This window comes from Gymnoscopelus microlampas (assembly GCF_963454915.1).
Source record: "Gymnoscopelus microlampas genome assembly, chromosome: 2".
Classification (NCBI taxonomy): domain Eukaryota; kingdom Metazoa; phylum Chordata; class Actinopteri; order Myctophiformes; family Myctophidae; genus Gymnoscopelus; species Gymnoscopelus microlampas.
Genome location: NC_139939.1, coordinates 5,467,928 through 5,492,128, shown reverse-complemented (window position 1 = coordinate 5,492,128; position 24,201 = coordinate 5,467,928). Strand labels below are relative to the sequence as shown.

Genomic DNA, 24,201 nt, shown 5'->3' with positions numbered 1-24,201 from the left:
GCATTCCAATTCAAAAATAGCAAAACTAGCAGATCTACAAGCTTAACGCATCGCACTACGACGTGTTTTGGGCTTGTAGATCGGTTATTTTTGCTATTTTTGTGTAAAATAGAACAACTAAGTAGAGCAAAAGAGACAAAAGACAGAGATAAAGAGGTTTCTGTACAGCATGTGGCCCTCTGGAGTGAGAGTGGAAATAGTGGCCCTCTCCATCATCAAAGTTGCCCACCCCTGGTATATAACCTACTTTCACAATTTTTAACAGTTTTTATTATATTTTGACACTTGCTTTGGCAAAGTAAACGTATGTTTTCTCATGCCAATAAACAGTGGTGGAAAAAGTACTGAAATTCTTTACTTAAGTAAAAGTACCAATACTGCGATATAAAAATACTCTGTTACAAGTAAAAGTCCAGAATTCAAAATTTACTTGAGTAAAAGTACAAAAGTATTGGCATCAAAATGTACTTAACGTATCAAAAGTAAAAGTACTAAATATTTGACAATAGCAGATCTACAAGCTCATAACGCGTCGCATCGCGATTTTCAAATAGCCTTGGTACAAAATAGGGCTAAATTGTTAAAAGTATGTTTTATAATGTAATGATTTATATCTGAAAAGTAACTAGTAACTAAAGTTTTCAAATAATTGTAGTGGAGTAAATGGACAATATTTGCCTCTGAGATGTAGTGGAGTAGAAGTAAAAGTATTGGAAATTGGAAATGCTCAAGTGAAGTACAAATACCTCAACATTTTACTTACTGTACTTTTTTTTTGTACCGTATCCGTACAGTACTTAAGTAAATGTACTTAGTTACTTTTACACCACTGCCAATAAAGCTCCTTTGAATTGAATTGAATTGAATTGAAAACAAAGCTCTTACTTTGAAAGGCCGGATGTGAGCTGTGTAACAGTAAACGCAGTCCGCCCAGCAGCATCCTGGTCTCACAGTCAAATCAGTCCGCCGCCACACAGCGGCGCATATAGAGCCTTAGACAACAACAGAGCAGCATGTCTACAACCTCTAAGGTGGTCCTGGGAGTGTCTGTGGTCGTAACGCTGAGCACCGTGGTGGGGGTCCACGTCAAACAGAACTGGGACCAACAGGTAGGTAAAGTAACAACGGCCAAAAACGTGTACAAAAAGTGTCAACTTTTTTAAATGAAAGCGTTGGCGTGGAGCTAACGGTGGCTAACGCTAGCCTGTGTGTCCTCTCTTATGTCAGGATAGGACACATGAGTACCAGTGATGGGAGAAGTACTTGTTGTGTTTTACTTGAGTAAAAGTATCAATACTGCGATGGTACAAGTGACTCTGTTTACAAGTAAGAGTCGGGAATTCAAAATGTATTTGAGTAAAACAAAGTAAAAAAGTATTTGGATCAATATGTACTTAAAGTAGGTTACCAAAAGTAGAGAGTACTCCTTATGCAGAATGTCCCATTTCACATGTTTTCAAATGTATAATAATCTTTTGAAAATAGCAGATCTACAAGCTCACAATGCGAGCTTGTAGATCTGCTATTTTCAAATGGCCGAAGAATCCCACAACATTGGGATCCCCCTGTATTTGTCAAAATACTTCCAAAATGTTAATCAAGTCCATGATCATAACACCAGAGGCAGCTCCACAAACCATGTTCAACCCAGATTTGGCACAACAAAGGGAATTAACTCTTTCTCATGCTATTCATCTAAAATGTGGAATGCCCTACCAAAAGGAGTAAAGGAGTGTAAAACCCTACTCACTTTCAAAAATGCCCTAAAGATACACCTTCAGGAGGCTGCAATTCAAAAATGGCCCCTGTCCAAATCCTAACCTACCCCATGTCCTAACCTAACCTACCCCCTCTCTTTTTTTTTTTTTTTGTACATATTTTTCACTCTTCATACCAGTAACCTGTAAACTGATTGTATGACATTCTGTATAGTAGTGTGTATATCTGTCTGTCTCTTATATGTCATCATGATTTGTGTGCGTGGGGATCTCATCTTAAACAAGCTACGTGCTTAACTGAGCTATCCAGTTTAGTAGACCTTGTATTGCGAATTTGTACTTCCATGTACTGTTATGTACTGTCATGTACTGTTCTCATGTCTTACTAAATAAAGTACATCAATCAATCAATCAAATGGTTAATGTATGTAGTGTAACTATGATCAGTGTTTTGTAAATGTTTAGTTTAGTTTATTTGTTTACACGTGATCTTTTCTATTAATATGTTGGATAAAATTGTATCTGTATCTTCAGACATTTAAGCTCTTAACCCTCAATACACGGTTGCTATGGTATTATTTAATGTAAAAATTTAAAAAAAGAAATCCTATCACACAAAGAGTTTGCCCTTTAGTAACTCTGAGGACCCCCTGTTGAAGACCCATGGTATAGATTAGAACAGTGGTTCTCAAACGTTTTCATGTCAAGGACCCCCGAATTGACACTTATTACCCCACAGACCCCCATTTGAAAAGTTAAGCCAGGGACCCTAAATAAGAGAAGGTTTTTACAGCTCTAGCAGTGATTCTCAACCATTTTAATTTCAAGGACCCCCTGTTTAACATGCATTATGCTACGGACCCCCATTTAATGGCATTTATACCTCTGGGACCCCAATTCATATTGTAAAATAAATGTTAATTTAACTCTGAGAGTGTACAAATGTAACCAAATGGACCCTAACGGGTCCTTTTGGTTCCATTTGTACACACTCAGAGTTACACAGCCATAAGGGTCCATTTGGTTCCTGTCGATCATTTCGCTGGGGACCCCCTGGACCCCCTCAAGTACCCCTGGGGGTCCCCGGACCCCACTTTGAGAACCAATGGATTAGAGGATATCCTCATCCTACAGTATAATGTCCACGTCCAGTCCACTTAGCCGCAAGCAACCTAGAGGCTATCATTCACAACCTTCTGAAGTTGCAATTCTCTCCATTGACAGCCCCACTCATGAGACGGAAAGAAAAGTCCTTTCTGATTCTATTAAACGACAATTGACTCATCAGCTTGGGTTGTCCTCTTTGTCTCTATAAAACCTTTATTGCACAAAAATCCACCGTTGTCATGTTACGAGCAACCTTGTGTCAACAACCTTAGTGCAGTATTCTCCTTTAGCTGTGTTTTACACCTGCAGAGTGTGTGTGTGTGTGTGTGTGTGTGTGTGTGTGTGTGTGTGTGTGCGCGCGCAGCAAAGTTGTTTTGGCGAGCGCTCGCTTGAAATCACTCAACGTCCTGTATACTGTCTGTGTAATTCCGAAACAGGTGCTACACAGGACATTGAGTTATTTAAAAGCTGCGCTCCCCGAAACATTGCCCACAGGCCTAGTGAAGAACGAATCATGGCTTCAGGGTTTATTGACAGAAAGTCATAACTTTGGTCATATTAGACTTCTCTGTCTCACGAATTTAGAGGTTGGGATAGCCTAATTGCTTGCAGCTAACTTCCACCTAAGTTCTTTATTTGCTTCTTTATTTATGTGTGGTGTAGTTTGCAGTAGGGACCGGGTTCCCCCTGGGCTCTATACTTGGTCCACTCCTTCTCTCCATCTACACACCAAATCTTTTTGCTGAAAATATATATTATTATTTTACTATTATTATTATTTCCTGCCGCGCTATGAGCTTGTAGATCTGCTATTTTTGAATAGCCGAAGTAAAAGAAGGTTAAAATGATTGTGATGCTATATTAACACATTTTGCTGGGGGCGGTGTCGTGTTGTCCTTCTAGAGGCTTCACGAGGGAGTGGTGAGAGACGTTGAGCGTCTGGAGAGAAAGAGGGAGAACCTGCGCCTCCTGGAGGAGCAGAGGATTCTGACCAGACAGCTGGAGGAGGAGAGAGACAGGAGGGAGGCGGAGGAGCGCGGCCCCGACCAGCCTCAGGCATAACACTGGTAAACCTGGTGATTCATTTTACTTACCTCACCTAAAGCAGTAGTTCTCAACCTTTTCAGTTCGCGACCCCCCAAAATAATCATATTTGAACGGGTGGGGACCCCCCAAAATAATCACATTTATTTGAACTGGGGGGACCCTAGCCCTGGTCCAGAGCGTTAGTGAGTTCTCTCTAACACCCTGCCAGGCGCTGGGCTCTGCGCTTGTACAAGGAATAGGCTCTATGCACAGCAGCCATATTGGGAATGCATTGGGCCCCTTCCTTACTTCCTTCACAGGTGTTACCAATGATACTAATTAAGGCTCTGTTCCATTTAGTGTGGCATAGTGGGTGTCTTATTTTCAAGGACCCCCATAACTCTGAGAGTGTACAAATGGAACCATTTGTACACCCTTACGGGTTCATTTGGTTCCATTTGTACACTCAGAGTTACACACCCACCATAAGGGGCCATTTGGGAACCAAAATGGAATGTTTCTAGTGAGCCAACATGCACTTTATCAGCACCCTGACCAGACAGGAACAGAGCCTTCATTAGTATCATTGGTAACACCTGTGAAGGAACTAAGAAGAGGCCCAATTTCTTTCCAATATGGCTGCTGTGCATAGAGCCTATTCCACTGCCCTGCGAGGGCTCCAACGGTAGTGAAAATAAACAAAACCATTTCGCTACACACCTAAACAAAGGCTGTTTTGTGTTGTTGAAAGTCTGTTCTCGGAGGTGGGAAGACCTCTCAGCACCGCACCGTCTCTGTATAATACACTTTTTGGCCAGAAAAGAAAATATTTCACCGGAAGGAAAAAATGTTTTTGGTTGCTCCACAGTGCCCTCTACAGATGTGGTCAATGCAATTTTTCTATTGACCAGATTTGTCTTTTCTTTTCTTTGAGATGGGGGGGTCCTTGGCCAAATACATTATCATTTTGGGGTTGGCAAATGTGAGGGGCGAGGCCTATTTGGGGCCCACTGTGACACGTTTTGCGTCACCTCGATGCGCAAGCTCGTGCCTAAGCTTGTGAGTCGAGCCCATTGGTCAAAACCGTTTTCGCTCGTTCATGTACAGTGTGGTCCCCGGCCGTTTTGAGCTGCAGTACCTATGAATGGCCAGCATGTCCAATGCGCTTCAATGCAACCACACTGGGTTCTGGGGGATAGGCTCTATTCACAGCAGCCATATTATCACTTCCTTCACAGGTGTTACCAATGATACTAATGAAGGCTCTGTTCCATTTAGTGTAGCACAGTGGTTTCCACAACCACCATAACTCTGAGAGTGTACAAATGGAACCAAATGGACCCTTACGGGTCCATTTGGTTCCATTTGTACACTCTCAGAGTTACACACCTGTAAGGGGCCATTTGGAAGCCCATTACCCCAACTCTAGACCCACTGGTGTAACAGAGTGTTTCAAGTGAGCCAACATGCACAATATCAGCACCCTGACTCTGTTTGACCAGAATGGAACAGAGCCTTCATTAGTATCATTGGTAACACCTGTGAATGTCTTCATAATATGGCTGCTGTGAATAGAGCCTATTATTTTAACACAGGCTCCGGCTTCCCTCCCTCCTTCCTCCTCAGCCTCAGCGGGATGGACAGCAGCAGCGAGGCGCTGGGCGGCGCCGGCGAGGACGAGGCGGCGTGCACGTCGGCCTCGGAGGGCCTGGAGGAGGGCGAGGTGGAGGGCGAGACCCTGCTGATGGTGGAGTCGGAGGACCAGGCCTCGGTGGACCTGTCCCACGACCAGAGCGGCGACTCTCTGAACAGCGACCTGGGGGAGGAGGGCGAGGGAGGGGGCGGCGGCGCCTGGGCCAACGACGACATGACCTTCTACTGCGACAAGTGTCAGAAGTGGATCCCGGCTGGTAAGAGGAAATGGCCACGGCACGCGTTCTGCTTTTTATAAATATCCTAGTTTTGTTCCCCACGGTCATGAAATTCCTGGAAATATTTTGAAATTAAAAAAATAATAATCCAGTACTGGAAAAGTTTTGGAATTGATCAAACTTCATCAAAGGTCCTGGAATTTATCAAGGGTCCTGGAAAAATATTTGGCTATGCATTGTTTTTGGCTATTGATTTGTTTTAATACAAAACCTTTTCATAAACATGTATAACATTACACCAAATATGTAACATAAGTAGTTTTTCGCCAAACAGGCTGTGTAACACCCCATCCGCACTGCCAGTGATGCGACGTGACGCGAAGCGAGCGGGCGATGAAATCTCATTAAAATACATGTTTTTGAATGAGACCGTCCTGACCTACCGCAAGTGACAACGAACCGTGCAACGACGTCGTCCACCCCTCCTATTTTTGCTCGCAGGCTCTATTTCAGCGAGGTTTCGCGGCTGTGCCCACCCCCAAACACTTTTTATTGTTTTTTATTTATTTATTTTGCTACACTGCCTATCTTTGGGCATTGTACATAGGAGTAAGAGACACATTATTGCGCTGAATGATTGTTATATAGGCCTGGAAATTGGGCTAAATATTCTGGAAAAGTTTTGGAAAAGTTTTGGAAATTCATTGCTAAAAATGTGTGGGGACCCTGGAGCTTGTAGATCTTTGCTATTAAAAAGAATGAAAATCGTCCCAGAACACTGGCGTAGCGGTCCGGGCACCTAGGCTAAAATGTAACCTGACAGCGTGTCGCAGGTTCGAGTCCCGATCCCGACGGCCTTTGCTGCGTGTCACTCCCCATCTCTCTCTCCCCATGTCAGCCTACTGTCCTATCAATAATAAAGGCATAAAAAGCCTTTTTACTCCTGCTTCTCCTCAATTTAGTCGTTAGGCCAATTCATTTCTCCGTACACACATTTGTGTGTGTTGTCACTGCTGATTTTTCCCTTTTTTTCCTCCTCATTCAAACCTTTCTCGAAAGACATTGTGGTTGCCCTCATTTGCAGTGTCGTCAAGATACATAACAGCACAATTTCATCAATATTCACATCAACGATAAAACAAAACAAAAACGAAACTTTTATGTGGTACAACACTAGTTTAACCCATTAAGACCTGAGATCTGTGTCACTTTTTCATTTGAGCTAAAAAGCATTATTTTACACTTTGGCTATTCAAAAATAGCAGATATACAAGCTCATGTATATCTCTGAGTTTGTAGATCTGCTATTTTTGATAAATCGTGAACATGTGTGCAGATCTTTGAATATATTCATTTTTAAAGCGAACATTTTTAACTCAAATCTTTGCTTCTGGGGGTCCCTGGAACAAAATATTTTGAGATGGGGGTCCGCGGCCAAATATATATAATTTTGGGGTCCTTGAAAGTTTGAGCACCACTGATATAGAAACATAGGTTTTTTCAGAAAACTGTTGGGATTTAGAAGACATTTGTAGAATCGGCTTCAGGTCTTTTAAAAGCCGTTGCAGACAGTTGTGGGTAGGTCTGCAATCAAAGATTTATCCTATTGACTCACCTGCCAGTGAGGAGCCCCGACCGGGAGGACGTACCTCCCGCCCCAACTCTCCCTGCTGACTGGTGCCGCCCCCAGCCCGTAGAAAGCCGGCCTGGCATCCCTCGCCCGAACACGGGCCAAGTGTTCGTATAGACGAAGAGACACTGTTACTTGCATATACCCAGCGTGGTGTAACTAGGAGAGTGACAACACTAGCGTTGACTCCCACTGTAAGAATGGAATGCGGAAATGCTCTGTCTATCACAATGAGGAAGTTCCAATGTTTGGAACTACAGCCCATAGCAGGCCGCTTTGCGGCGAGATCAAAGCGCGATTCTCTCTTATACGGCTCTGCGTATACCCATAGACTCTAGCGTACTGACATATGCCATGATTTTGTGACTCTAACCTTACTGCACCTTTTAATATTTGTGTCCTGGACCTGGTATGCTTTCCTTTATGTGGACGTTGTGATTAAATTGTTACAATGTGTGTGTGGTCAGCCCAGCTGCATGGAGATCAGCCCAGCTACCTGAAGGGGGACAACTTCTTCAAGTTCACCTGCTACGACTGCTCTGGCGATGGGAAGGAAACCTTCGAGAGGATGAGACTCACCTGGCAGCAGGTACGCTCTTTCTGCTTAAACCATTCTGTTGACTCATCATTTCTATAAAGCTGTATTATTATGAACCGTTTATTTTGAAACCTTATTGTGAATTTGCACAAATTATAAACTAGGTTAATGCAGGTTACAGAACGCTGACAGGGAGATCAGTGGTGGGGGAAAATATACAGAAAATGTACCATTTAGGACGAGAGGATAACGAAAGATAGGTTACTATGGATGCTAGGTGGTGATTCTAACCATTTATAACCTGTCTATGGATGCTAGGTGGTGATGCTAGCCATGTATAACCTGTCTCTGGAGGGGACGGGTCGTCAGGGATACTTCCGATGGAAGGAGGACATCTGTGCCTTCATTGGACGACACTGGACCTTCCTGCTGGGAACAAGGTCAGAGCTCAAAGGTTCCACGTTCTGTCTAGTCTCACATTTCAGGCTTCAACTTATTTGTCACTTTTTTTTCTTTTTTTTTAATGTGAAAATATACTTTCACAATATAATTCACTTTTTTTTGTACTTAAATTCTATTTTATCCCAAATGTGTTTTGGCCGTTTTCTCTACCTTTTTATATTATACTATGTAATAATATATAATATTATTATCGTTTTCTCGTGTCTCCATTAATGTCATCACATCACAATTGTCATGTTATTTCTCCTTAGACTGTCGGAAGATGCAGGGAGGATAAGAACATTTTCAGTATTGATTGATTGAATACTTTATTAACAGTTTGCAAAAAGTACAGTTAAACATCTTGGTGTATCTTGGTGTTGAATGGACCCCATTACATATTATACTCCATAGACTGATACTGACCGGTGTGGATGTTGACACTGTGTTGTAGGAAGAAGACGTCGACATGGTGGAGCACAGTCGCAGGGTGTTTGTCGGTGGGCAGCCCCACCTTCTTCCGCTCTGGAGCTCAAGAGTTTGGAGAACCCGGCTGGTGGAAACTGGTTCAGAACCGCCCTCCGACTCTGCGTCCCGATGTGGACAAAGGCTCAGCCAAGTCCAAGGGTAACTTAATTAGTGCCAAATTGCGATACCTTCTTCCTAAGTAGGTATGGAGTGTGTGGACGCTCGGCTGATGCGTTCTGAAAATAGCAGATCTACAAGCTCACACACGTTGTGAGTTTTTAGATCTGCTAAATCAACTGTAGATTTAGACAGACTCTACAGACTCGTTTTGAAGTCTCTAGTTCAGCGAAAAATGGCTTTGAGTGCAAAGCTCAAAGCCATGAAGGGGAGCAAGGGGCATCAATTTTGCATATCATGCTGTGTAAAAGAAGACTTGAAAATATAAAGTCTTTATGAAAAGGTTTACTAAGGTAATAAAACCAAGTGTAAAGTCCAGTCAAGTTCCCATTGAATTCAATGGAATTAAATGTCTTTTGCAGCCAGAGGAGGGGAATCAACGGCAGCTGCTGGGCCATTCCGCATTGGCTTCATTTTCAAGAGCAAAACCTTGCTGCCTGGGTTTAACTGCATGTAACCTCACATACGACAGTCTGAATACGCCCCCTAGTGTCTGTGTTCTGCTACTGTCATTCTGTCATACTCAACTCACACCTGTATTAAATTAGAAGGGACAGTTTGATTTGGGTTATTTTCTGTCACGGTACATTTGAAAATAATGTGTGAATGTGTCCTCTGCATTGAACCCATCCTAACTATTAGGACAAAAGTTGTACCGATACCAGTATCGGAAAAGCTGCCAATACTGCCTAAAATGCTGGTATCAGTATCGGCGAGTATGTCAGTCTATGATTCTGATATGTCATTAACAGTCATCAATTATTCTGCTAAATCAAATCTAGATTTAGTCGACTATAATCTTATGACATTTAGACGACTAAAACTAGACAAAAACTAATACATTTCAGGTGACTAAAATATGACTGACATGAATGAATGGAATTTTATTCAAAAGACTTTGACTAAAACTAAATCAAAATTTGCTGTCATAATCAACACTGGAGTGTGGTGTTCATTGATCTCTTTCCTCAGGCTCTAAACCTGCGGTGGACCCCATCATCACAGTGGAGGGCCTGAGGAAGCGAGGAGCCCGCAACCCCGCCGAGAACGCCATGCAGCTGAAGGAGAAGCGCTCGCGCACCCAGGAGGCCAAGGACATCCGCCGGGCCCAGAAGGCACGTTCAAGCACACACCTGCATTTCATGCTAATCAAATGTTCTAAACATCATCATGTACATTAGCTGCTACTAAAAAATAGCAGATCTACAAGCTCACAGCGAGTGATCTGCTATTTTTGGCTAAGAGTTTTTGTGTAGGGGGAGAAAAATGTAGCAGACCAAGTACAGAGCCAACGGTGAATTAACCCATTCAGTCCGGGGACGCATCTCGTGTAATTTTTTAGATTTCTTTGGCTATTGAAAAATAGCAGATCTACAAGCTCATAGCGCGGCAATGAGATCTGCTATTTTTTGAAAAAACGTGAAGATGTGTGCAAATCTTTGAATATATATATTTATATATATATATTTTAAAGCGAACATTTGTAACTCAAATCATTGCTTCTGGGGGTCCCTGGAACAAAATATTTTACAAATGTTCGCTTTAAATATATATATGTATTTAAAGATTTGCACACATTTTCACGATTAAAAAAAAAATAGCAGATCTACAAGCGGCACAGAGTGCTGCGCTATGAGCTTGTAGATCTGCTGTTTTTGAATAGCCAAAGAAATCTCAAAATGACACACAGATGCGTTCCCGCTCTTAATGGGTTAACGAAGATGATTTTGATTCTTCTGATCCTGAAGGAGGCTGCGGGCGTAGGAGGAGGAGGAGGAGGAGGAGCCTACACGGACCGCAGTGCCTCCTCCACTCCCGTCAAACTGGGAGGAGGAGGAGGAGGAGGGGGAGGTCGTGGCGGGAGCGCGGCGGCGCGGCGGCCCGACCTGGTCCTGGAGAAAGGCGAGGTGATCGACTTCTCCTCGCTCAGCTCGTCGGACCGGACGCCCATGACCAGTCCGTCTCCGTCGTCGCCCTCGCCCGACTTCTCGGCGCCCGGGACCCCCGCCTCCCACTCGGCCACGCCCAGCCTGCTGTCGGAGGCCGACCTCATCCCCGACGTCATGCCGCCGCAGGCTCTGTTCCACGGTGAGTTCCTCCCATGTGAACCCTACATAGGCAACTGGCGGCCCGGGGACCACATGAGGCCCCCCACCTTCACTTAATGCGGCCCGCAGGTTAATATGGGAATACTGATATCTTATTGATTTCAGCTGTTGCAATTCAAACATGCAAACATGACCCGCTTTAATTACTTCAGTCTATATTAGTAGCTTAATGACTAGTATTAAAATTCTATTGTCTTTATGTCCAATGTATTTGTATTTAAGTTCATAAAGTTAACATAAATATAACTGAATGCATTTGAAATTAAATAAAAATGTTACTTTTCAGGATTCCAATTCAAAAATAGCAAAAGAAAATAATCAGGATTCTAATAAAAAAATAGCAGATCTACAAGCTCAAAACACGTTGCAGCGGGACGTGTTTGAGCTTGTAGATCTGCTATTTTTGCTACTTTTGTGTGACATAGAATAGAATGGCGAAGTACAGCATTCATTTACGAAAAAAGTTAAAATATGGAGATAGGATGTTTCTGCCCGACAACAACTAAATTATGCGATGTGGCCCTCTGGTCTGGAGTGAGTGTGGAAACATAGTGGCCCTCCCAGTGTCCCTCTTTTGGAGGCCATTTTCAACAAATATATTTAGTGTAGAGTGGGAGCAGGAGGAGCTTATATACTCTGTAGAGTTTGGCGCTCGGTGGTGCAGGGGTAAAATACAGGCCCACCACCACAGAGTCTGGGGGTTCGAATCAACCGCGGTGCGTCTATTAGTATTACGAACACTGTTATGTTTTGGGGAGGGAAGCCGGGTCATATGTGTTACTGCACATACTCCTACGGGCTGGGGGGCGGCACCTGTCAGTGGGGAATGTTGAACGGGAGGAATACGATGGAGGCTCTACGTCCACCCGGTGGGGGCTCCTCACTAGCAGGTGAGCCAGTAGGATACACAGCAGTGACGAGCACTGAGAGGAATTCATTGGCATAACAACTAAATTGGAGAGAAATAGGCGTAAAAATAACTGGCTACTCTAAATTTGTAGGAAATAGAATGTTAACACATTGGCTGCCAGCTTTTTTTTTTTTTTCCTACAGTAGGCTGCCAGACTTTTTCAATGAGAAAAAAAAAGTACTTAGGAGCCGAGATACAGAATTTTTAAGTTTTAAGTTACAAGGAAGTGTCTGGGAGTCTAAATCTTCGGAAAATCATATCTCCTTGGTCTTTGGGTTTTGAAAAAAAAATAAAATAAAAAAAAAACTTTTATTTTGTTTTTTTTTAAATAACGCAGATCTGCGTCCTTGGCAGCGTGCAGGCTTTTGCGCAAATGAACGCAGATCTGCGTCCATGGCAGCCAATGTGTTAATAGGTTTTAAATGGATAAACCATAGACAAATATAGACGTAGGAAGCCGTGACGTCACCCATTGATTTCTACACTCGTTTTGACTCGTTTTGATGAAAAATGGCTTTCAGTGCAACCGCAACCAGTGTGCTATTGGTGTGAAGGGGAGCAAGGGGTGGGTCTTCACTCAGTATAACCATTATTGGTCATTATTGGTCATTCATTCTAAAATAGATAATAATAATTTACCAAAAATTCAAATCATGCTGTGTGAAAGAAGACTTGAAACTAGCGATTGAAAACAAAGTCTTTATGAAAAGGTTCACTAAGGTAACAAAACCAAGTGTAAAGTCCAGTCAAGTTCCCATTGACTTAAATAGAATTAAATGTCTTTTTCAGCCAGAGGAGGGGAATCAACGGTAGCTGCTGAGCCATTCCGCAATGGCTTCATTTTCAAGAGCAAAACCTTCCTGCCTGTGTTCAACTGCTTGTGACTTCACATACGACAGTCTGAATACGCCCCCTAGTGTCTGTGTTCTGCTACTGTTGAACAGACGGGGCTCTGTCAGTCATTAAAAGAGGCCAGGGTCTGCGGTGCCCTTAAATCGTTCGGATTTAATGGCACTATACGTAAATCAAGTGTGGGGTCGCCCAAAAATGTCCCCCATGGGGGTCCTGGTATAAAAACGTTTGAGGTGTAGAGGGGAAAAAGGCGTAATGTGGACAGTCCTCAATGTGTTGTCTAGGGCAGAAACTATCGATTCTTAACTTAGCGATTACTCTATCCATTCCTTTTTTGAATACAGTCAGTAAGTCCTGCCGAGCCATGTGGCCCATAGGGCAGGAGCCTATCTCATGTTTCTGTAGCGTGAGCTGGATGTACAAGCACACCCCCTGGACATGACGCTAGTACAGTATGTCACAGGGACGTACCTTCTATACAGCCCTTAGTGCTGGGTTCCAAGCCATGAGGTATTGGGTCCCATTTTTAGGGTTAGGGTTAGAGTCTTTTGTATGACCTCCCAATCTCAGGGTAGACACACTAACCACAAGGCCACTGAGCTGGTTACTCTCCCTTTTTTCCGAATAATCGAAATAAATATATATATTTTAGTGGTATATATCAGTGGTTCTCAACCAGTGGTCCTTGAGGAGGTTCCAGGTGGTCCCCAGCTAAGTGATGGAGAGTTGTTAACCAAATGGACCCTTATTAGATCTTTAACTCTTGAGAGCGTAAAATGAAACCAAATGGACCCATTACGGGTCCATTTGGTTTCATTTTACGCTCTCAAGAGTTACATTATTGTAAAATATCTGCATTACGTATTTACAAGAAGACTACACAACGTTTGCCTGTTATCTGTCCTATGGTACCACATCAATACAGCATGGAATTGTGTACAAAATGTTATCCAACGATAATAAAATATCTTCTTGGGTCTGAGAGTCTAAATCTCATCAAACGGTGGTCCGCGGCTCAAATGGCGAACAAATTATGGACCTCGATATGAAACAGGTTGAAAACCACTGGTATATATCAACACATCAATTAACCTCTAAGCACTATGTTAAACTTAGTCGTACAAAGTTGTCATGAAAAAACTATTGCCTATATGACATGCTCAAAATAGGAATATATCGATCAAATCGATTTAGGGGCGGCCATAGCTGAGTGGTTAGTGAGCCCGCCTAGGGAGCCAGAGGCCCAGGTTACCCCAGGTACGATTCCAGGCCAGGCCAGCAAATGTGTCGATGAAATGAAATTTGTCCCTGAGCAAGACTCTTAACCCCTAATTGCTCACAGGCCCTCATTTGAAACAAGACCGCAAGGACTTTCATGAACGGACCTGTTAAAGGAATTATCCTTATCCTTACTTGCATTCCAATTAACTGTTGCCCCTTTACTCCGGTCCTCCAGATGACGAGGAGATGGACGCGGAGGGAATGATCGACCCGGGCATGGAGTACCTCCCTCCTCCCAGCGGAGGAGGAGGCCACACCCACGCCCACGCCGCCCTCCTCCACCACCGCAAGAAGCTCCGGCCCCTGGTTGGCGGCTCGGCGGCGATGATGGCGCACATCAAGCGAGAGGCCGAGAGCGACGAGGAACAGGAGGAGGCCGTGCGCCGGCGGTGCGACGAGGACTTCGAAGAGGGCAGGCGGGGGCAGCTGCCGCTAGGAGCGGGGGGGTGCCGCCGGCAGCACGACGCCCTCCCCCTCCTCTCCACCGGGGGGTGCCGCCTGGTGGGCGGGGCGGCCACGGGAGAGGTCAGGCGCGGTGGCGGCGGGGCCCCAGGGCATCTGGATAATAAAGGGGAGGGGCTGGGGGGCGCCGGCGCTCAGGGCGTGGCTCACTTCGCTCCGCTGAGCCTGTACGAGGAGAGGATGCTGCTGAGGCGGCTGGACGCCTGTCCTCTGGCCCTGGCCGTCACCCCACAGGTATACGGGAGCAGAGAGAGGGAAATAAGCAACCAGGTCTATGAAAACGAGCCCAAAAGAAGCGACTTTGAACCGATATGCATCGGCTAATAGGCTCTATGCACAGCAGCCATTTTGGAGAAGAATTGGGCCTCTTCTGACTTCCTTCACAGGTGTTACCATTATGATACTAATGAAGGCTCTGTTCCATTCTGGTCAAACAGAGTCAGGCTGATATTGTGCATGTTGGCTCACTGGAAATACTAGTGGGTCTCAAAGTGTGGTCCAGGGACCCTCATGGTTCCTTGAGAGGATGTAACTCTGAGAGTTATGGGGGTCCCTGAAATTAAAAAGTTTGAGAACCACTGTGCTAAACTAAATGGAACAGATCCTTCATTAGTGTCATTGGTAACACCTGTGAAGGAAGCAAGGAAGGGGCCCAATTTCTGTCCAATATGGCTACTGTGCATAGAGCCTATTGAAAACAGCCGATCTACATGCTGACAATGTGTCGCATCGCTTGTAGACCTGCTATTTTCAAACAAATCCGAAGGAAAAAAAAGCTAAACACTTTGAATATTTTTTCGAAACATTTTAACACAAATCTGGTACGGGGCTCCCTGGCAACAACATTAGGAAACAAGCCCAAATAAGCAACTACATTTTAGAAACAAGCCCAAAAACCTGCAACCCACAACCAATAATTTACAAGCAACTTTACAGAAAAACTAGCCCAAAGTTGCTCATAATAAGCAGACATGGCAACACTGGTAGGGAGAGCATCCTGGTAGAGGGTCATCATCCTGACATTTTACTGTGATATTTTATGGAATATTATAGAGCTATTTCACACTTATTTTAATACACCAAAACATCACTTACTTTAATTGTCACAAATATCTGTGATTAATCATTTCATTGTTTTTGTTTGCATATATGGAACATATAAATAAAATATATATTTCTGTTTGCCTTTTAGTCTCTTTAAACAAACATTTCACAGGTGTGACAACTAACTTAACTTGGCCGATGTGCAAGCTCACAACGCGTTGCATCGCAATGCATCGTGAGCTTGTAGATCAGCTTATTTCCGCTGCTTTCCAACAGATGCATTTATACACACACAGTAATGGAAACAATTGTAACGATTTGTGCAAAATAATTGCAATTATCTTAAATACTTTATCATCATGTAATAATTGTAACATAATGCTCATTAATATTAATCATGAATATTTATCTAACTCCCCGCAGGCCAAACGGCTGCACAGGAAGCTGCTGGTCAGACAGGCCAAGCGGCAGAGAGGGCTCCCACTGCTGGACATCGACAGGGCCGTCAGCGCCACGCTCAGCCTGGTGGGCGGGATCTACGGGGCCCAGGGGGCGGGGCCGACGGGAGGCGCCGGCCCCTTGCTGAAGTACTGCACGGACAGCCAGGACCTGCGCATCCTCGACCGCTTCCAGGTACCCGTTCACTTCAATGATATAGAAGAAAACATATTGTTTTTCACACTTTTAGAGCATATCCGTGGTCATAATGGAGACATACTGTAGATAACGGATCCACATTTCTGTGTATTTTTATTTCAAAAGTCCCTAAAATTCCAATCTTAATTAAACCAAAAATCGAATGCTCAGATGACATTGATTATTGGCTCAACCCAAGGGGCAAGGCTTGGATATTTACGATGAGGCCAACACGGAAGCTTATGAATGGCCAGAGTGAGGCACTGTTTTACCCTGCGCCGACCTGCAGTGTCAGAAAGAATTTATTTTAACGCAAGTGAATGGGTTTTTGACAAACTTTAGACTAGATGTTCTTACCGTAATAAAAATTGTCATAAATTCTATATGCTTCCAGTCGCTAGTTTAAAGTCTCCTTTCAATCATCATGATATGCGTTTTGCTAAATTATGGTCCCATTTATTCTAAAATTGACGATAAAGTAGGCTATGCTCCAGGAGGGGCGGGATGATTTGATTGACAACCTACACAACCAATAGCATTCATTCCCCGCCCTACTCTTGATTGACAAGCTACCCAACCAATAGCATTTTTGGGGGTTGTTTTCCGGTTCGCTGGTCACGTGTCTGGTCTCAACCAATAGCGTTTGAGTTCCGGCGTGGCCAACTGTATATATTAACGATGGAGGAATGCACGTTTCTGAACTATCGGCTTCATTTTCGTTCTGTAGAAAGCAGGGGAGTGGCTTTGTCCATTCTTTTTTACAGTCTATGGCTCAACCCCGGTTCCTACCTTGAGGATGATAAAACTGTGTCTGACATGATTGGTTTATGGATATTTATTATGTTTTATGCTTTCAGACATCGCTGTCGACCAGGAGAGGAGTCCATCAGGCCTCTGTGTCGTTCTGGCATCGACTGATGGGGTCTGACGCCGGTCAGGACCAAGCCATAAAGAGTCCTTACACCGCCCGCATGCTCAAACCATTCATCAGGTATTCATGTTAATGTTATTGTCAACACATTAACACATCGGGTGCCAGAGGTTTATCAAAATATTATACGTTCAGTGCCTGCTATTCTTCCATCCACTTACATTGATACGTTTCGCGCTGTAGAAGCCCCGACGCGGAAGTGCATGTAAACAAGCGTGCGAGACGGCGTAGGGTCCCGACTAACGCCTGGAACAATAATATTTCCAACGCGATCCTCCATTGCAGAGTGATCGCCGATCGAAAACGGCTCGTTTCCACCACGTTAAAGAGAAATGGAGATATTAAGCTTTTAGTCAAGGAGTTAACATTGGAAAGGCCGACCGGAAGGATTTTTGACATGGATCCACATCCGTCCTCTCCTTCTCAGAGACTCATTGGATGATCCCAAAGTTTCGTTAGAGCGCCCCACGTGGGCCCCACGTATAAAAAGATTTGAGTTACAGATGTTCGCTTTAAAACATATATATTAAAAGATTTGCACAAATGTTAACGATTTTTCCCAAAATAGCAAATATACAAGCGCATATCCAAATAAATCTTAAAATGACACAGATATGCGCTCCCGGTCTTAAAGGGTTAACTCTCTCAGTGCCACGCCCCGAGATATCCCGAGTTTTCCCCGAGTACCCTCGCTGCCAGAACGAGAAATCCCGAGCTTTTACTTTTTACTGTGGTCGCGCTATTCTGTTTATTTTTCATGATCACTTAAACTTCCTGACTCCTTCAGACTCACTGGGTCCCGGTTTCATGACGCAGATTCCGTTTCCGGTTCTCATTTTTTTTCCGCGGTCATTTTCGGCCAGAATAGGGAAAGTCACGTTTTTTCACACGGTATACAAAACGAACGGAGAGCTCCACTTCTATTCTCTTTGGTCTGGGTGACGATCAGTCATCGTAGTCGTGTATAACATCGTATTTCAGCCCGATCACAGATTGTCGAAAACGTCACTTCCGTTTTATGACCGGATGTGACGTAGGCCTGTTTCGGAGGGGGGCGAGCGAGTCAGCGAGGTAATCAATGTGTCGATTTGCTGCTCTCTACTGGTAGAACTGTCGTAGGTGTTTAAAACTGCAGAAGAGAAGCTATTTGAAAATTAAATTACAAAATAGCAACAACAAAAAAAAACGAAAATTGCTGTCACTGGGGGAGTACTTTATGAAAATACTCTGGCACTGAGAGAGTTAAGATATCATTATTAGTAGTCGCAGCAGTATTGGTAGTAAGAAATGGCAGCAACAGTAGTGCTAGTGCCAGGGCCGTATTCCCGCTATAGATATTATAAATCATCTGCACGATCAGTGCTCATGTTTAGGAATTTAAAAGTGGTGTAAGTGATATTTTTGGGTTAAAAATGTAAAGCTCTATTAATACTCTGATGGTAATCATAGTGTTCAGTAACAGGGGTCTCCCCGTCTCACCAGATATCTAGTAAACAGAAAACAGAATACAGCCGGTGGCCGATTTCATGCAATCAGGAGAGAGAATCCATTCACCAGCTTCAATGTATTTCATCACTTCCAATTTCACTTGTTTATCCTGTAAGACGGTGGTTTTCAACCAGTGGTCCGGGGACCACCAGTGGTCCTTGAGGGGGTTCCAGGTGGTCCCCAGCTAAATGGAGAGTTGGTAACCAAATGGACCCTTATAGATCTTTAACTCTTGAGAGTGTAAAATGAAACCAAATGGACCCTTACGGGTCCATTTGGTTTCATTTTACACTCCCAAGAGTTAAATTATTGTTAAACATCTACAATACTTAATTAAATAATTGTTATTTTGATCACTACAGCATGGAATTGTGGACAAAATGGTAGCCAACGACAACTAAATATTCAAAGTCTTGGGTTTGAGAGTCTAAATCTCATCAAATGGTGGTCCGTGACTCAAATGGCGAATAAATAATGGACCTTGATATGAAAAGGTTTGAAAGCCACTGCTGTAAGAGATCTCTCTCGGGATTGGATGGAATTGCTATCCTGTGCTGTGAGTTTTCAAGTCGACAAAACTATAGAAATGAAACATCTACAGTATTTCATGTTAGTGCTTTGATTGAATACTTTATTAGTCAAAGAATGTGATCAGCAGGGAGTACAGTAAAACATTTAGGCTGAAAGGATATCACCAAAAAAAGTCCTGGGGACTTGTTTCCATTGTGGTCCTATGTATTCAATTCATCAACAAAGCATAGAATATTAATTAACCCATTGAGACCTGGAACGCATCTGTGTCACTTAAGATTTCTTTGGCTATTCAAAAATAGCAGATGTACGAGCTTGTACATATGCTATTTTTGAACAATCGTGATATATTTTTTATTTTTTTCAAAAAACTGTTAGGATTTAGAAAACATTATTAAGACTCGCCTCAGGTCTTAATGGGTTAATATTCATATTATGACAGACTGCTGTGTTTTTCTAGGGTTTGTACGTTGTTTTTTAACAGTTTTGTTGACTGTACCATGTGCTCTGCAGGAGGGACTTTGAGAACAAGCCTCTGAAGATGAGGCTGCTGGCAGAGATCCGTGCGTACCCCCACAGGAAGGACCCCCGCTGGACCCCCCAACCGGACGCCCCCATAGACTACTGCTACGCCCGCCACAACCACATCCCCACCGTCAACGCCATGTGTCACGACAGCTTCTGGCCAGGTGACGTCATTTTCTTTAGTGTAATTTATTTGCAGAATAATAATAATAAAACCATACATAAGGTTACAGTAGGCTCTATGCACAGCAGCCATATTGGACAGAAATTGGGCCTCTTCCTTACTTCCTTCACAGGTGTTACCAATGATACTAATGAAGGCTCTGTTCCATTTAGTGCAGCACAGTGGTTCTCACACTTTTTAATTTCAAGGACCCCCATAACTCTGAGAGTGTACACTCTCAGAGTTACACCCCTCAAGGAACCATGAGGGTCCCTGGACCACACTTTGAGACCCACTAGTGTTTCTAGTGAGCCAACGTGCACAATATCAGCACCCTGACTCTGTTTGACCAGAATGGAACAGAGCCTTCATTAGTATCATTGGCAACACCTGTGAAGGAAGTAAGAAGAGGCCCAATTTCTCTCCAAAATGGCTGCTGTGCATAGAGCCTATTATTGGAGATTATTGAATTGTATAATGTATGCATGAACTTCTGAGTCACAAAATAAAACACACTTATACCAAGACTGAATCGCTTCATGGCCATGCAGTGGAGTTATAGCGCTTATCTGCTTCACGCAGTGCTACTTCAACCTTTACTTTTCTTTATTTGGATGGGACACATATATTAATGAACAATACCGGATTTTGCAATGATGCTAATTTACATCCACAGTCCTTACAAAAAAAAACATAAAATCAAGCAACAATAGAGTACATAACATTACATTACACAGGGAAAACAGAGCAAAGATACAAAAACAGAGGTACAAAAGGTCCAAAATCTATCTATTTAGGGCAGTAGGTGTATTACCTGACATCAGGGTCTAAATGAAAGAGTGGGGAGACCACGTTCACACGTCCTAGTTATATTGTATGAATATACAGATTGGTTAAAATCACGGTACGGGTACAGTCACACGCGCTTCAATTGTGTGTGTGTGTGTGTGCACATGTTTCAGGTGTGGACGTGTCAGAGTGCCTCCAGTACCCAGACTTCAGCGTGGTGGTTCTGTATAAGAAGGTGGTGATCGGCTTTGGCTTCATGGTCCCAGACGTCAAGTACAACGAGGCCTACATCTCCTTCCTGTTTGTCCACCCAGAGTGGAGGAGAGCGGGCATCGCTACCTTCATGATCTACCACCTCATCCAGGTACACATACACACACACACACACACACACCTTTATCCAGGCGCACAACATCAAACACACACGTAGTCGCAATTTGTTTGAGATAATCGCAATTATATTTTTGCATAAAAGAATAGTGGGAATAGCAGATCTACAAGCTCAAAACACGTCGCCTACTGGAGACTTCGCCATTCATCAAATTATTGGTTTCAGGAATGCGACAAAAAACGAAATAAATCTCCATGAATTCAAGGCTTCATGGGGTGTGTATTTGATATACAATAAGTCATTTTCTGGGTGAACTACTCCTTTTTAAGGTGTTTTCACCATAGAGTTATGTAAGAAGTAAGAACCAGAGTGGTAACCGGAAATCTCCGCCCATTCAATTCTATGGAGTTGCTCGGCCAGCGCATACTCCTTTTTTTTAGCCCTGTGGTGACGTTGCGGGGCTCATTCACGTCGTCTCGCATGCTGCAGTAGTGTCACCTCCGTGCGCAAGCTCGTGAAGTTGAGCTCATTGGTCGAAACCTCTTTCGCTCGTTCATGTATCTGGCCCCAGCTGTGGTAACTCCACCAAAGGGGGGGTGGAGTTAGCTGGTTTTGCTGACTCCAGGCCCCACCCCCTTTTGACCTCCAATCTCATTGTGAGCTTGGAGGTCCATTTAGCCATACTTATCAATGATGAACAAAACCTCCTAACTCCATTTTTTGTTTTATTTTTGTCATTTCCTGAAAAATGAAGATATTGGAGTTAGCTGGTTCCTGCCGGACAGCAGAGATATACAAAACACAAATGTCCTAACTATTGGTTTTATGTTTATGTACATCTTTATCAAAGCACGTACTTGTTTTTTTGTGTATGTTCCAGACATGTATGGGTAAAGACGTCACGCTCCACGTGTCGGCCAGTAACCCCGCCATGCTGCTGTACCAGAAGTTTGGCTTCAAGACGGAGGAGTACATCCTGGACTTCTACGATAAGTACTACCCTGTGGACAGCACCGAGTGTCGACACGCCTTCTTCCTGCGACTCCGACGCTGAGCACGCACCACCAGGTCCTTTTTTTTCATTTAGAATAGCCAATTATTTTTTTTACTCCCTTTTCTCCCTAATTTAGTAATTTTTAGGGTTGGGATCCGGAACTGGACCCAACATTGAGGAACCGGAATCTGTTCCGGAACCGGTTTTATCACACTGTCAGAGCTGGTTATGTGGACTTCACGTCTGCTATACAATTACAATACCGGTGGTTCTCAAACGTTTTAATTTCAAGGACCACCAGAACTCTGAGAGTGTACAAATGGAACCAAATGGACCCGTAAGGGTCCATTTGGTTCCATTTGTACACTCAGAATTTGAAACCCTAGTCCCGCCCTAGTCATTATGCCAGTTAATTCCTCCCACTGCTGTCGCACCCTACTGGCTCACCTGCCAGTGAGGAGCCTCCACCGGGAGGACGTAGCGCTTCCGTCCTACTCCTCCCGTTCAACATTCCCCGCTGACAGGCTTCCACCCCCAGCCCGTAGGAGTACGTGCAGTGTCAAAGTTCACCCCCTCCCTGCCCGGCTTCCCTCGCCCCCAAACACAAGCCGGTTGTTTTCGTTATAGACACTCAGCCAGATGCACCGTGGTGGATTCCACTTCATGGTCGATGTCCAACCCTAACGTCTTCATCTGTACACGCTTCTTTTGTTCCTTGAAAACTATGTGTTTTGTTTTTTTTACACGTATTCATCCAGGGAAGAATCAAATAAATCAAACACAAAAATACACAATGTTGGTATGTTGTGTTTTTCTTCTGTAACCAGGTATTCAATGATACAAGCTAACAAATGAAACGTGTTTTATTTAAGCAGGTGATTAACAATGCAAGCTTCTCATTTTCACTTTGAAATACATGAAACAGTTTTATTCAATCAGGTGATTAACAATACAGGCTTCTCACATTTGTACCTTGAAATGAAACAGACGAAACATGTTGCATTTAACCAGGTGATTCCACTGAGCTTTATCTGAAGACATCTGCATCAATACAACGTAAAGGTTACTACAGGGTCCCCACGGTCATGAAATTCCTGGAAATATTTTGAAATAAAATTTAAAAAAATCCAGTACTGGAAAAGGTTTGAAATTGATCAAACATCATCAAAGGTCCTGGAATTTATCAAGGGTCCTGGAAGAATATTTGGCTATGCATTGTTTTTGGCTATTGATTTTGTTAAAACAAAACATTTTCATAAACATGAATAATATTACACGAAATATGTAACATAAGTAGTTTTTCGCCGAACGGGCTGTGTGACGGCAGCCTAATGTATGTCTCAAACTTTATTTTTGCTACACTGCCTATCTTTGGGCATTCTACATAGGAGTAAGAGACACATTATTGCGCCGAATGATTGTTATATAGGCCTGGAAATTGGGCTAAATATTCTGGAAAAGTTTTGGAAATTCATTGCTAAAAATGTGTGGGGACCCTGTTACTACCACTATACAGTATAATTTACCACACAAAATGAAAACACATCCCATAAACTTGTTTTGATTGTAAAGCATATTTGAGTACCTAGAAAAGCGCTCTATACGTTTTATGCATTATTGTTTGAAACTAATTATATAAAAGCAAATGGAGCAAGATAATAGAATGTTGATTCAAAAAGATCTGCAGTACTTGATCCATTCATTCAGCTCTGATACACGCTGTCATTGGCTTGATCTCCATCCAGCTTAAACAAGCTGAGAAGGATTTACATTAAACATCTGGAGGGAAATGCAGTACGGTGAGAGGAGCAGAGGTTCAGGGTTCAAACCTGTGACCTTCCTATTACAGTACAGTGCCGTCCCTACTGTAGGTCAATGGTTCCCAAACAATGGGGGGTTTCCTACAGTATATACAATAAAAAATATTGACTTTATTTTTAAATGTTCTATAAAACATGAACTATTGGGATTTTTCAGAAATGAACAACAGACTCAATTTCAAAAGAATTTCAGAAATTAACAATCTAAATATCAAAACACATTCCATGAATTAAAAAAAACTATTTTGGGGTATTTGTATCCTAAGGAGACGCCAAATTAATCTTTCTGGTCTCGAGTGAAAAACGTTTGGGAAGCCCTGCTGTAGGTGAAGGATGATGATGTCAGAAGAACCCGTATGT

At 43.3% G+C, this 24,201-nt stretch overlaps 1 protein-coding gene across 5 annotated transcripts; it reads left to right on the top strand.

Annotated features, from left to right (window-relative positions):
* Window positions 1-969: 969 nt before the first annotated feature.
* Window positions 970-22,341, top strand: LOC311034254 (protein PET117 homolog, mitochondrial-like). Of its 5 annotated transcripts, none has more exons than XM_084042088.1 (13): window positions 3,759-3,892; window positions 5,478-5,761; window positions 7,820-7,941; window positions 8,209-8,330; window positions 8,786-8,958; window positions 9,949-10,091; window positions 10,725-11,064; window positions 14,303-14,823; window positions 16,057-16,266; window positions 17,127-17,260; window positions 19,733-19,908; window positions 20,870-21,060; window positions 21,908-22,341. In XM_084042088.1, the coding sequence occupies exons 2-13, from the start codon at window positions 5,488-5,490 to the stop codon at window positions 22,079-22,081; spliced, it is 2,580 nt and encodes an 859-aa protein (XP_083898214.1). In that variant the 5' UTR covers window positions 3,759-3,892; window positions 5,478-5,487; the 3' UTR covers window positions 22,082-22,341. The 5 variants fall into 5 exon arrangements, with proteins under 5 accessions (XP_083898216.1, XP_083898217.1, XP_083898218.1 ...); XM_084042089.1 differs by having other exon boundaries at window positions 3,825-3,892; window positions 5,447-5,761; XM_084042090.1 differs by lacking the exons at window positions 7,820-7,941; window positions 8,209-8,330; window positions 8,786-8,958; ... (6 more) ...; window positions 20,870-21,060; window positions 21,908-22,341 and adding an exon at window positions 970-1,109 and having other exon boundaries at window positions 3,729-3,892; window positions 5,478-5,612.
* The last annotated feature ends 1,860 nt before the right edge of the window (window positions 22,342-24,201 follow it).